Genomic DNA, 15,124 nt, shown 5'->3' on the forward strand with positions numbered 1-15,124 from the left:
AACAGAAAATCAAAAGTGGGCTGCTTATGTTTAGTGTACTGCAAAGTAGATTTTAAGGGAAGCAGTTATTTTTCTGTGCCTTTGGGAGTGCTCTTTTCTGCAAGCCCTGTACTTCTGGGCACCTTTGTTGTTCCTCATTGTGATGGGGCGGACAGAGAAAAAGCAAAACTCAGCTCTGAAACTTCACTAGGGCCTTATAAGGCTCTCTGTGTTCTTGGCTTTCCCTGGTCTTTTGCAGCTGATCTGCTTTCTAGTCTGCTTTTGGGGGAGAGCTTGGACTGGTGCCGCCTTTGGCTCTAAGGGGAGCTGCCTGCCTGCTCTGCTTCTTTCCCTGCTTGTAGCTTCTTGCCCAGCCGTCATTCTCGGGCTCTTCCTCCTTTGACGGGAGGACGGCCTGTCCAAAACGCCTGTCCCACCTGGTCCCCTCGTCCAACAAGCAGCCTCGCCCCCTGCCCTGGGGCCGCTTTGGCTTTTGCTGTCTGTTCCTGTCGCTTGGTGGCCACCCTGTCTGTGCTATGGAGACTAGGCTGTCACAACCCCGTGCTGGAGGAGAGCTTTCCGTTGCTTTAGGCCCACCCACCGCCTCCCTGAATGCCCTTAGCTACGCTGGGGGTTAGGGTAGGCGTGGCCGCGTCGCCCAGGAGCGGGTTTTCCCTTTTGCACACCTCTGACGGACGGAGCTGTTTTGACTTAACTGTTCAGCACACACCGACCCTCGGGCCTGGTCTGCACGGGGAACGTAAATTGGCGCGGCTACGTCAGTCCGTGCCTTGGTCGGAAGAATTCTTCCATCAACCGAGCTCCCGTCTTTCGGGGAGGTGGATGGCCGGCACCAACGAGGAAAACCCTCTCCAGGACCCTTCTCCAGGAACAGTGCCCTTCCGTTTGGGGAGATTATGCTGCTTTAAAAAAGAGAAATTGTTTAACTGCCTTTCTCTGAGACAAGGTTGACTTTGTATTGCTTCCCTCGTGGCTCCTTATAGCAGTTGTGTTCTGAAATCTTTAGGGTTTGACTTCATTTATGATGAAATCTTGCTGTAACTTTATTCTAATTTTGAATGAGTAACTAGACCTGAGCTGTTTGGTGTGTTAGTGGAGGATTGTTTAAAAACCTGGGATTCCACTTTCTGCTGCCTTTCCATTCCATTTCCTCTGAAAGCCCACCGAAAGCCTCCACTTCCCACATAACTCTCTCAAACCTGCAGTCATCAGGCATACAGAAGATGCTTACAGTTTCACTCCATACGAGTCCAGTTCCTTGCTGTTCCCTGTCTAACCACTGCACACATATGGTATCCCCGCCCTACCCGGAGCTGCTTCCTGGCTTTTGCGCTCAGGACAGGAAAACGAGAATGGAGAGGTAAGCTGTGCAGGGAACTCTTCCTCAGCTCGCACTCCACTCCCCAAGGGCCTTTCGGGGTTGTCGGAGAAAAACTCAGTTCTCGCTTTTTCTTTGGGTGCAGCAAAATCAAATACTTTATTATTTCTCTAGTAATTACAATAGATGGAGGGAGTGCCCTAGGACACAGGGTCGCCCCAGTCCCGGACAGGTCTCTCAACTGGTAAACAATTACAGCAAACCTTTATACCTTTGTTACAGACAATAACTAGCAATAATACAGACAATAATGAGCAAATAATGACAATAATGAGCAAAACTGCATTTTGTTTATACATAAGCCATCCTGCTATCTTATTTTTCTCACTTCTAGGAGTCGCCAGTCTACATATTTGGTTATCAGTTGCAAGGTCGCAATAACTTCTCACACAGTTTCTTTTCCCTCTCGCCTCACACCATCCTCACTTCTACAAGTCTCATGTCATTAGGGTTACTGTGTGGCCTAACTCTTGCTAACTATTAGCCTGACTCTTGCTAACTGACTGCCATGCATTAAGATCCCCTTCAAATCCTTGTTAATTCTTTCCCTACTTCCACACTCCCGCCTTTTGTACTTCTAGTACAACAGATATTTTCAAATCTCTATTTGCATTAAACCATGGATTTCAGATTCTACAGCAGATATTTCAACCTTAGGGGTTTTCATTGGATGTAATGACAATGCATGATTAGTATGAACATGAAAGTATTACTTTTAGTACATCCTTTACAACAACAACATAATTCTAAGCTAACTAATAGCAATACAAGCACTAACATTTCCATAGCAATAATATAATGGGGTTGTTATACAGTTTTGGTCACAAAGCACAATACATCACACTTAGTACATAAGTGGTGGTTTTAACATACACACAGCTATCATTAACCTGAAAAAGTAGGTGTCCTGCCAGGACAGTTCCTTGTTCTCTATCCTTCCAGCAAACGTTATCATGAACAGTGACAACTTCCCCTGGCTTCAGTTTCCGTACACACTGAAGCTGTGGTGGTTCTAACAACCAAAATGCCCATTGACTCCCTATTCTTATCCCAAAATGTCAGGTGTTATTCTAGGGACACTGACTATAAATCAGTTAGGTATATCAGGTGGTCTAATTTCCCAGATGTCTCGGTAAATAATTCAGTCCCAGATTTATCCTCCCCATGGACCCAGCAGGATTTGGTATGTGGGAGCCCACACCCCCCTAACCGGTCCAAATGCTTGGAAGGAGCACTGTAAATGTTCACACTTCCACCCAGAAAGTGTCCAAGTATGTCTCCATGACCACAGATCAGATGGTACTCCTGATGTGTCTGTAAGGGCAGTGGGCCAAATCTGGACTAGATCCCACTGCAATGCCTTCCCAGCCTCAGTGATATTCAATACCATCTCTGTCAGTAACTTCTGGGTCATAGAACTAAGGGCGGAAATGACATGTAACTCACCAATTCCAGCCATACTTGGGTTAGTTGAGCTCCAGAAATAAGGCTAATGACCTTTTCTAGTTGGCCCAATTTCTCATCATGTTCTTGGCTTTTAAGAATATTCCAAATGGCTGCTGCACTATTGGCCCCAGCCCACAGGGATCTGATCAATTCCCTCTTCTTCCAGAGGAAATAACCCAGGCTGTCTGTTGTGCTAATCTAATGGCAGCCCCTTGTGAGCAATTTGGGTATGTAGAAGTGATCTGAAAACTAAATAAGGGCAATGTCAGTTAAAATCCAATTAGGGAGGGCAATACATGCTGAAGGATTTATCCAGAACACAGGGCACAGCCTGTAGAATAAACCCCAAAATCCAATCAATATCATATTCCCAAGCAGGGGTCCCACAAATTTCTTCCTGCCAGTGTGTAAATCTTTGTTTCTTTACCAGGGTCACTTCTTAATGTCCTTTCTGATCAGGAATTCCTGGACTTTGGCAATGTCAGTGGAGTGAATGTTTCTTCTTCTTTCCCAAAACAGTCGTGGTTCAGCATCCTACAGGGGAGAGGTTACCAGCACATCACCCTGTAATGGTTTTGCTTTTTCTAGAAAAGTTCAAAGGCACAATAGGTCTGTCAGTGGACAAGGGAGAGGTTAACTAGCACTTCACCTTGTCTTTTTTTCCCCCTGCTGTCCAGAAGGTACAGTAGAGCTAGAAGAAGGAATAGGCTAATCATCAGTAGGAGAGTCCTGATGTGGAGGGGTCTTTTTGCAGTGAGAATCATGGGTCCAAGCAGTCAGTCTTTGGCACTTCACAGCGGTGTTGATAGTCAGCAGGACTTAATAAGGGCCTTTCCAGCATGGAGCCAAAGCAGTCTTTCGTTGGTGGACCTTTACATAGATCCAGTCTCCTGGTTCCAAGGAGTGGCAAGGTTGCACAGAGTCCTTCGGTAGTGCTTCCTTCACCTGTGTATAAAAAGACTTAACACATTTCATTAGTGCCTGACAATACTTAAGCATTATGTCATCCATCAAATGAATGTCCATCTGAGCTAGGATTAGTGGGGGTGCAGCTGGTAGTCGCATTGGGCGTCCTGTCAAAATTTCATGAGGGCTGAGTCCAGTCTTTCGATTGGGAATGGCTCTCATACTCCTCAGTGCCAAAGGAAGGGCATCTGGCCACTTTAAGTTTGTCTCAGCACAAATCTTGGCCAGTTTATTTTTTAAAATCCCGTTCTGGTGTTCCACTGTCCCTGCAGACTGTGGGTGGTGAGGGCAGTGAAGGTTGTGCTGGATCTGCAAAGCTGCACATAACTCCTTTACAATCTGTCCAGTAAAATGAGTTCCACGATCACTATTGATACTCACAGGGATGCCAAAACGTGGTACAAAATCTTTAAGCAGAAGTTTCACAACAGTCCTGGCATCTGCTTTCCTGCAGGGAAAAGCTTCAACCCAATTGGTAAATACATCAACTAAAACTAATACATATTCATAACCACAACATTTAGACATTTGAATAAAATAAATCTGAATATTTACAAAAGGTCCCCAAGGAGGAGGGTGGGCTGCCCGCTTAGCTTTAACAGCTTTACCAATGTTGTGCTGTTGACAAATCACACAGTGTTGACAGTAGGAATGTGCTACAGAAGGGAAACTGGGTGCACACCAATCTCGGTTAACTGCAGCAACCATCCCTCCCTTTTCCTTGGTTGTCAGCCAAGTCTTAGCTGTGAGCGGTGTCCTTGACTGGGGCCAGTGTCTTATCTTTAGCCTGAGCTTGTTAGCTATTTTCCTTCAATTAATTCATTTTGTTCTTTTTCCTTCTTTCCTTCTTGGCTTCTTTTAACCTACAAAGGAACTTCCACTCTTCACTCATACACCTTTTTCCAACCATGAACACATAAACATTGCCGTTATACAGTACATTAGTCTTATTATTCAATGTATGCCACATATACCCTTCCACTAAAATAACTTTATTACAGAGCTTTGGAACAACAAGCCAGGACAAGCACACCCACTTTGAGGAGTTCATTCAATACAGCCTCTGGTCCAATAGCTTCCCACCATCCCCAGCCCTCTGGCTAGAAATCTGAGGTAGCCAGAAGGATCCCATGTACAATATGGGGAGTGGGTTAACTTTTCATGTCCTTGCTTCCAAAGACTGTTGGTATACAAATTTTAACAACAATTTTCAATTAACAATCTGGCCAATGAAGTTTCTTTTTCTTACTTAAGGAAATGTATTAGACTTTAGTATATCACATTTTCCTGATGTATCCAAACACTTTGTATTCTAAGTTGAACAAAACAAGTATCTGCATTTCAATCCAACACTTCCGCTTGATTTCAAACCAGACCATCCCATGAAAATATTAAACACAACAATTCTGGCCACGAGACAAACACCACAAGACAGGACATAAAACACAAAACATAATTCCTATTGTGCCAGTAAATGTGTGGTACATTAAATGCTGTTCAGCTGGCATCAGTTTTCTTTGATTATCTGAAAGACAGAAAAAACAGAGGTCTATCCATTCTGGGCAGTCAATCATCGCTTAAAATATACAAATACCCTTGTTGATTTCAGGCAAAACAGAGGAATTATCCCATATTTTCTTGTATTTGTTTCATAGGCAGCCCAGGTTTCAGTGGCTTCTACCTTATCAGTTAGATAATTTGCATTAATACAGTTGCTTTCTGGCTTGCTTCTGGATCGAAAGCTATTCACAGCTTAAAGATTCTTACCTTAAAAGGGACATAATTAACTTTACCAGAATTTTGATGGCTTTTTTTTCTTCTAACTCCTGTTTTCAAACACTGAAAGAAAAGCACTTCTTATAGTGCCCCTTAGAGCCTAATAGGATTTCAATTACATAGCACTGTATATATTTCTTTAGCCAAATCGACTAAATTGTTCATAGCCAAATAATTGCAATCTAATAATTTCTTTGCCTGAATTTATTTACAAACATTTCAGACACCAAGAACTTTCCTCTTTAGCATTTTTACAAAGTTCAACTGCTGTTTCCTCCAGAAACTACAGAGTTAACTTCTCACTCTTTCCTTAAATCACTTGCTTGTCTCCCAACAGCCACTTTTATCAACTCAAATCACCATTTCAAGTATTGTCCTGAGTATTTGAAATCCTCATGCTTATACTTACTTACCCCTTCCTTCCACTACACCCTCAAAATTTTCCAACCTGTTTTCCAATCTCTCTGTCTGTTGCCTGCCCACTTGGGCCCGATCCTGCTTTTCTCACTGAACCGTCCATGGGCACCGGCTTGTTCCACTACCAGTTTAGCTAGGAGGGTGGGCTTCTGAACTAGCCCCCACCCTTCCTGGTCTCTTCTCATAAACATTCTTACTCACAAGGCTACCCGAGTCCTCCCTCATGAGGCTTGCCACCTGGGCAAAACGCATGGCCCATTGGCGTTTAACTATTCAATTTTCCTCTTGTAGCAAACACACTGCTGTTATGGCATATGCTGAGCACAAATGGTTAAATTTTAACAAGTCCCTGAAGGACTGGTACTTGCTTAGCCAGGGCTTCCTTTTCTAACTGGAAGTCCTGTCTCAAGGCCTGCAACTTTCCCTGGGTGCAGGTTCGAGTTGCTGCCTGATTCATGATCTATGCTCTTAATTGCTCAATTCTAGTTATCAAGTACACATCTCTTCCCTTTTCTCCAACTACTCTATTGCCCAGTCCTGCTACGACTGGGGGTAGATCCACCTGCCACCCTTCCCAGTCAACCAGGGTGGAGAGAGGAATGTTAAACCCCTCTCCAGTTCTCAGACTTACTGCAGCTGAGAGTGGACACACCTTTAATCATGCAATCCTCAACATATAACACCAACAGTACCAAACAAAGCAAACATAAAATAACAAGGGTAAAACAAATAGATGGTGTAAATTCTGCAGAGCTCCCCCATTCTCAATTGCTCACCAAACTGTGACAAATTTCTGTTACCAATCTATCCCTCATGTCAGGTGATCAGGCTGACGTTAGGGGAAGATAAAGAAAACACACCATATAACCGAATTTTAAAGCTTCATTAAAAATAATAAAACAACAATGGAGGGTGTTGGGAACGCTCCCACATCACTCAGAAAAAACATGAATGCCCCAAGCCCTAAGCCATTTTAATACTCACACATGTCCAGACTGGCCACGTCTGTGTATAACGTTCAGAGAAGGGGAATAGGTGGATGGGAGATTATCCTGTATACAGCTTGTCCAGAATTTCCAACATGCTTCAGCTCTTGGGAGGGCTGTTCTTTTACAACCTGGAATCTCCTGCGGTGTCTCTTTCAGAGATGCCAGTTCAGGTCAGCTGCCTGTGGCTTCTCCAGTGTCACCAAGCCACACCGGCTCCGGGGTCGCAAAGGCACACTGTTGGATCTCACTGGACAGTTAAGCTTTGCAAATGTGATCTCAGTTCTGTAACTTGTATTGCCTTTGGTTTGCTTCTGTCTATATTTCTTTCACAGCCAGCTGGGGCCAAAAGCAGTTTTTCTTTGTACTTAGCATAGTCTGCGTTGATTCTTGACCTTGAACGCAGAGCAACTTTCTCTTTATCTCTGGGCCAAGCTGAATTTCAAATGAACCCGTTCCTAGACAAATTACACTGTGTCAGAGGCTTTTTTGGTGATTAAAAGCTCCTCTGAGATGTATGATCTTACCTAGATTGAAGGTACCTTCTAATGGGCATTGTTTAGATAGATTTTCACACGTGTAAAGATTCCAATTCTCTAAATACTTGCAGGTTTTAGGACCATAATGTACGTACATGTAATATGCTGGGGTACCCTTAGGGGGTGAGGTGGAATGTTTAGACTGTCTCTCCCCCATTTTCCACTTACACACACCGGGAGGGTGCCCTGTCCGCGCTAGCAGCTCATAAACTAAGGATCTCTCCCTACAGGGCACTCACACAGGAGAGACTAACGAGGATGACCACGACTCTCCTACACCTCCCTTCAGCAAAGAGCGTCGGCTAGTCTCTGGGAGACGGCACTGCTTACTCTGATTGCGTCCAGTGAGATGATCAGACTGTCAGTAGCCCACACGGAAAGGAAAGGGGAGGGAAGATGGGTTCACACGCTCCTAGACCCAGGTAGCTTCCTTGCCGGACGATGCCAGGCCGAGTCAGCCCACCGTGGGTCGGATCTCCTAAAGATCCACTAGTTACCGGGCTTGCATTAGAGTAGTCCTGGTCACGAGCTTTCGCTTCACAGGGTACTCTGGGCGTCTTCCGGTAACAGTCACTCACACTGGTGTACACACACACACACCAAGGCCTTTATTTCCTATTACCACGATGCATCTTTACCTTAAGTCCGGACCCAATACCATGAGGCAGTATGACAACCCCTCTTGAGGCGGTAAAAACCCCTCAGCACCGGTGCATACCTAATACATTTACCTATGCATTACCTTATGCATTACCTTGTTGGCCAACTCAGCAGTTCCCAGTACTGCTATAAACTAACCTTGTTGGGGCCTTTCCCCAATACCACTTGCATCTGATCTTGCTGCACAGTCAATAAGTTCAGATGGCGTGAGCCCAACAGAGACAGACGTCCCCGCGGACAGTCCTCCTCCGATACCCCAATAGAGATTTGAAAAGGTCTCATACCTCTCATGTGGCGCCATGGGGTTCAAAGGGGAACGATCCGTAGTAGCCGTCTGTGGGTCCGTGGGCGTTGCCATCCCGGACGAGCCCCCAAATTGTCGGAGAAAAACTCAGTTCTCGCTTTTCATTTGGGTGCAGCAAAATCAAATACTTTATTCTTTTCTCTAGTAATTACAATAGAGGGAGGGAGTGCCCTAGGACACAGGGTCGCCCCAGTCCCGGACAGGTCTCTCAACAGGTAAACAATTACAGCAAGCATTTATACCTTTGTTACAGACAATAACTAGCAATAATACAGACAATAATGAGCAACAACTGCATTTTGTTTATACATAAGCCATCCTGCTATCTTGTTTTTCTCACTCCTAGAAGACACCAGTCTGCATATTTGGTTATCAAGTTGCAAGGTCGTAATAACTTTTTACACAGTTTCTTTCCCTCTCGCCTCACACCATCCTCGCTTCTACAAGTCTCACGTCATTGGGGTTACAGTGTGGCCTAACTCTTGCTAACTATTAGCTTGACTCTTGCTAACTGACTGACATGCATTAAAATCCCCTTCAAATCCTTGTTAATTCTTTCCCTACTTCCACAATCCCTTTCTGCCAAACTCCTTCCTAGACAGTCTCTTCCCATTCTGTATGTGTGAAACTGACTGTTCCTTCCTGAGTGGAGTATGTTGCATTTGTCTTTGTTAAACTTCATCCTGTATCTCAAACCACTTCTCCAATTTGTCGAGATTATTTTGAATTTTGACCCTATCCTCCAAAGCAGTTGCAATCCCTCCCAGTTTGGTATCATCTGCAAACTTAATAAGCGAACTTTCTATGCCAATATCTAATCATTGATAAAGATATTGAATAGAGCCGGTCCCAAAACAGACCCCTGCGGAACCCCACTTGTTATACCTTTCCAGCAGGATTGGGTACCATTAATAACTACACTCTGAGTACGGTTCTCCAGCCAGTTATGCACCCACCTTATAGTAATCCCATCTAAGTTGTATTTGCCTAGTTTATCGATAAGACTATCACAAGAGACCCTATCAAATGCCTTACTAAAGTCTAGGTATACCACATCCACTGCTTCTCCCTTATGCGCAAGACTCGTTATCCTATCAAAGAAAGCTATCAGCTTGGTTTGACATGATTTGTTCTTTACAAATCCATGCTGGCTATTCCCTATCATCTTACCACCTTCCAAGTGTTTGGTCTTCCTCTTGCTTCTAATGTACTGATAAAAAGTCTTCTTGTTTCCCTTTATTCTCGTAGCTAGTTTGAACTCATTTTGTGCCTTTGCCTTTCTAATCTTGCCCCTGAATTCCTGTGCTGTTTGCCTATATTCGTCCTTTGGAATCTGTCCTAGTTTCCATTTTTTTATGACTCCTTTTTATTTTTTACATCATGCAAGATCTTGTGGTTTAGCCAAGGTGGTCTTTTGCCACATTTTCTATCTTTCCTACCCAGCGGAATAGCTTGCTTTTGGGCCCTTAATAGTGTCCCTTTGAAAAACTGTCAGCTTTCCTCAGTCATTTTTCCCCTCAGTCTTGATTCCCATGGGACCTTACCTATCAGCTCTCTGAGCTTCCCAAAATCCGCCTTCCTGAAATCCATTGTCTCTATTTGCTGTACTCACTTCTACCCTTCCTTAGACTTACGAACTCTATGATTTCATGATCACTTACACCCAAGTGAGGCCCTAACCATACAACCCTGGTGTATTACACCTTTCATGCTTCTGAAAATGGTATTTAGAAAGGAGTTTATTCTTCTTGTGAAATCGAATGGGCCTTCACAGAGTAAAACACATTTTTTCTAAATTTTCAGTTATAGTAACATTTAGGTGTCACTTGTCTGAATTTTTTTTCTATTTCCTGTGGGCTCCAAGTGTGCCTTCTAAGTTGACTCTTCTTTTTAATGTTTGCACCACACTTCTCTGACTGCATTGTATAAATGCTGAGAGTTTCACTCTATTAAATAGAAAAAAGGAAAGTTGACTACACTTGTGTCTAGAGGACTTGAAGTTTCAGTCTCTATCTAAGACTTGCTAATGTCTCTCCAAGTTTAAAGTGCCAATAGGCTTAATTTTATTTTCATGTGCCACCACTCCTTTCTCCAAGTCATATATAAAAAGTATTGCAGTCTACATACAATTGACTTGCATAGATTAGTACAGTGGTCCCCAAACTTCTGAGGGTCACAGCCCCAGCCCCCCTTACCCCTGTCCATGCCCCCACCCTGCCCAGGTCCGGGAGCAGGGCTGCAGCTCGGGGTAGTGGTGGTGGTGGAAACACAGACAAGGGTAAGGAGGCTGAGGCTGGTGGTGGGTCTGGGGCCATGGCCAGGGGCAGAGGTTGGAGGTGGGAGTAGAGCCACAGCTGGGCTACAGTGCAGGCCAGCAGTCTGGCCTGCGGCAAGGTCTGGCTCCGTTCCCAGCCTCTGCTCTGGGCCAGGAATGGAGCCGAGGCTGAGGGTGAGGCCAGTAGCCAGGGACAGCTGGGAGCAGGACCGAGCAGAGCTGGGGCCAGGGAGGGACTGAGTGGTGCTCCCTCCCTACCTCTGTGGGGATTGGCCTGAGCCCACTGCACTCCCTGCACCTGGACATTCCTTCATACCCCCTTGCGGGGCATGCTCCGCACTTTAGGGACCTCTGCATCAGTGGAAAGCAGAAGTCTTACTAGAAGACTAGACTTGTATCCTCTAGCAAATGTATTGTTAGTCTAAAATACTTGGGGATAAGAAGGTCATTTTGAATTCTCAACACACATGTCTAAAAAATGTAGGTTTGATATCAGACTTAATCAACATAAGGTAAGGTAATAATTGGAGATATACCAATCTCCTAGAACTGGAAGGGACCTTGAAAGGTCATTGAGTCCAGCCCCCTGCCTTCACTAGCAGGACCAAGTACTGATTTTGCTCCAGAACCGTAAGTGGCCCCCTCAAGGATTGAATTCATAACCCTGGGTTTAGCAGGCCGGTGCTCAAACCATTGACTTGAATCCTGTGTCAGTGCTGGTATCAGTGGGGGTTGCGCAGGCTATATTGGGGAAGCATTTGGTCCTATGTATTGAATTTTGTATAAATTTCAGCATCTAATATGTGAAACTGACATGCGCTCAGGAAAACTACATGAAAACAGCTGCTTTGAACTTTGTACTACAGCAGCATTATGAGAGCCTGTTGACCTGTTTCTGTTCTAGTGCTGGAGGCATTGGATTAAATGTAAGCGCCATCATCTAATGCAGCTTAAATTGATTTGACTGTGTGTCCTGTTTATTCTCCAGCTGAGTATTGAACAGGCTCAAGATGTGGCAGAGCAGGTTGAGATGAAAGCAAAGGTGCTGCAGTCTGCAATCAAAGCTATGACATATCGACATAAGAAGGCCCTGGGAAAACAGGAACGTGAGCTGCTGTGGAATGTTAAAAGCTTTTTATATAGGTATATTTATCTGCTCTAGGTACTAACAATTAACCTTTAATATGGAAATCTGACCTGTCTTTAAGTTAGAATAGGGCCATGTTATGATACCCTTGCGTTGAGTTGTATTTTGAGTAGTAGTTACAATACAGGTAGTCCCATTTTAAAATTGAGTTGAGGTTTAAGGTATTTTCATCATGAATGAGGATGGTAGAATCTGGCACATGCTAAATATATATCGGTTAGATTCAAAATGTGTACTTTTAAGAACAAAAATTTTCCGTGCCAGAGGAATGAATAGGAAATGCAGTAGCCCTGATTATTGCTGGATCCGCAAACAGAGTTGGGCAAAACACAGGATTTCTGGTTCACAAAGAAATTTTGAAATTCAATTTCTGTTGGACTTTCTGCATGGCCCTGCAGCAGCACTGCACAATTCTGGGAACAGGGCTTCTTCAGTTATTAAACAGAGGAATTCTGACTTCTTCTTTGAGTGATGGTCCCTGTTATATTCCACTGAGGATTTACGCATGTGCACCATGCATCTGCAGCTGGAAATTTTGAAATTCATAGTGTCTGTTGGTCTGCACTGAGCCCTTGTCTTGCCTCATGGTTTCGTCCAAGGTGATAAAGAGCGGGGCGGACCGACCGCATTTCCAATTCCTTCTTGCTGCTGCATGGTCTGGGTTGGAACTGTTAGTGTCCTCTCCTGTGTGTGATGCATTTAAAAAATACACACTTGTACATAGCCAGTTTTAGAGTGGTTTATTGTTTTTATAGATGTTTTATAGTTTTAGGAGTAGAATTGGGTTTTTTGAGTCATTTCTTACTCTCCCCCTCCCCCTCCCCTCCAATGTGGAAACCTCAGGCTTTAAAATATGCGCTTCCTGCCTGTGTTCCTTCTCAGTTCAAGCCTCCATGGCGATTACAGACAATTTAGTGGAGAACTGTAAATGACACAAGTGATAAAATTAAAGACTTTGCTCAACTATTTTATATTAAATAAACAGGCTTCACTATGTAGCCATTCACTGCATTTATACTCTCGTTCTAAGGTGAAACGATCAGTGGTGAGCTTGATCCGGTTGTTAAATTTAGCAGCCATTTTAGAACCGGTTGTTCCAGGACAACCAGTTCTACAAGGGCTGCTAAATTTCACAAAAGCTCCTGCCCAAGCTCTCCTGCTCCGCCCCCTTTCTCCTCCCCCTGCCCTGCTTCCCGCGAATCAGATGTTCGCGGGAAGCCTGAACAAGCAGCAGGCAGGCAGGCAGGCAAGCTGGGGAGGGGAAGTGCGGCTCCGCGGCGCAGCCTGGCTCGGCTCCTGCCCCGGGCTCCGCGGCGGGGGCTCCTGCCGCCCCGGGGTCCGGGCGGCGCGCGGTGGGGCCTCCTGCCGCCCTGGGGTCCGGGCGGCACGGCGGCGGCTCCTGCCGCCGGTCCGGGGTCCGGGCAGCGCAGCGGGGCGGGGGCTCCTGCCGCCGGTCCGGGGTCCGGGCGGCGCGGCGCGGCGGGGGCTCCTGCCGCCGGTCCGGGGTCCGGGCGGCGCGGCGGGGGCTCCTGCCGCCGGTCCGGGGTCCCGACGGCGGGGCCTCCTGCCGCCCCGGGGTCTGGGTGGCGCGGCAGGCCCTCCTGCCCCGGTCCGGGGTCCGGGCAGCGCAGCAGGGCGGGGGCTCCTGCCGCCGGTCCGGGGTCTGGGCAGCGCAGCGGGGCAGGGGCTCCTGCCGCCGGTCCGGGGTCCGGGCGGCGCGGCGGGGGCTCCTGCCGCCGGTCCGGGGTCCGGGCGGCGCGGCGGGGCGCGGCGGGGGCTCCTGCCGCTGGTCTGGGCTCCACCCGGCCCTGAGGGGCGGCGGCTCCTGCCGCCGGTGCGGGGTCCGGGCAGCGCTGCGGGGCAGGGGCTCCTGCCGCCGGTCCGGGGTCCAGGCGGTGCGGCGGGGCACGGCGGGGCGCGGCGGGGGCTCCTGCCGCTGGTCTGGGGTCCGGGCGGCACGGCGGGGCGGGGGCTCCTGCCACCGGTCCGGGGTCCGGACGGCGCGGCGGGGGCTCCTGCCGCCGGTCCAGGGTCCGGGCGGCTCGGCGGGGGCTCCTGCCGCCGGTCCGGGGTCCGGGAGGCACGGCGGGGGCTCCTGCCACCGGTCCGGGGTCCGGGCGGCACAGTGGGGCGCGGCGGGGGCTCCTGCCGCCGGTCCGGGGTCCAGGCGGCGCGGGGCGGGGCCTCCTGCCGGTCTGGGGTCCAGGTGGCGCGGTGGGGTGGGGGCAGGGCCTCCTGCCGGTCCGGGCGGCGTGGCGGGGGCTCCTGCCGGTCCGGTCCGGGCTGGGTGGTGGGGCGCAGCAGGGGCTCGGTTCCTGCCCCGGCGTCCGGGCCCCAGCCCCAGCCCAGCTGGGCCCCCATCTCCAGGCAGCAAGGTAAGGGGAGCAGGGAGGGCGTGTTGGATAGAGCCTGGATGGGGTAGGGGTCCTGGGGGGCCATCGAGAATGAGAGGAGGGGTTGGGTGGGGCGGCAAGGGGCAGTCAGGGGACAGGGAAGGGGGGGATGGGTCAGGGGTCCCATGGGATGTGTGTCAAGGAACATGAGGGGTTGGATGGGGCACGGCCCCCCCCGGGGGGGGTGGGCACGACCCCCCCCGGGGGGGGAGGAGGGAACCAGTTGTTAATATTTTGGCAGCTCATCACCGGAAACAATCCATTCATGGGTGATCAGTCCTTGAATGAGAAGAATGGGTATAAACCTCTCTCAGATGGATGGGTGTGCCTATCTAAAACTTTTTATAATCAGTTACAATAACCACGTAATTAGCATTAAATACAACTTTTTTACCATAATTAAATATTTTTCTAGTTTCTCATTGACTATTTATGCCTTAATTAGCATCTGAATAAATACATATCAATAACTATCAATGTAACATTTTCCCAAAATAGTTGCATTTTCTCTAAAACACTTGTAAACACTTGGTCCTAACTGGTTTTTACAATATGACCTGGGGCTATTTCCTAACTTCTCTCCAACTTGCCTCTGAGCTGTCTCACTTATTTCACCCAGCATTAGGCCTCACTGTTGTTAAGCCCCAAACTCAGACCCAACAACGTGTTCTACACTTCCATGTTAGCACATTTCTATTTCAGAAAAACAAACACCACTTTGACAGGCTACACGTCTCTAAATTTTGACTGTTGCTATTGTGACAAACTAAGCTTTTGATTTTCCTCATTTAAAAAAACTAAACAAACAAAAAAACCCAGCAGAGAATATTTTTTACC

At 47.3% G+C, this 15,124-nt stretch overlaps 1 protein-coding gene across 1 annotated transcript in view; it reads left to right on the plus strand.

Annotated features, from left to right (window-relative positions):
- Window positions 1-15,124, plus strand: part of LOC123359042 (E3 ubiquitin-protein ligase TRIM71-like) — a 191,784-nt gene that overhangs the window by 174,139 nt on the left and 2,521 nt on the right. Inside the window, 1 exon segment of the mRNA XM_045001042.1 lies at window positions 11,736-11,870. Coding sequence (XP_044856977.1) covers window positions 11,736-11,870 — 135 coding nt within the window.

Source organism: Mauremys mutica, unplaced genomic scaffold (genome assembly GCF_020497125.1).
Source record: "Mauremys mutica isolate MM-2020 ecotype Southern unplaced genomic scaffold, ASM2049712v1 Super-Scaffold_100100, whole genome shotgun sequence".
In the NCBI taxonomy this organism is placed as follows: Eukaryota; Metazoa; Chordata; order Testudines; family Geoemydidae; genus Mauremys; species Mauremys mutica.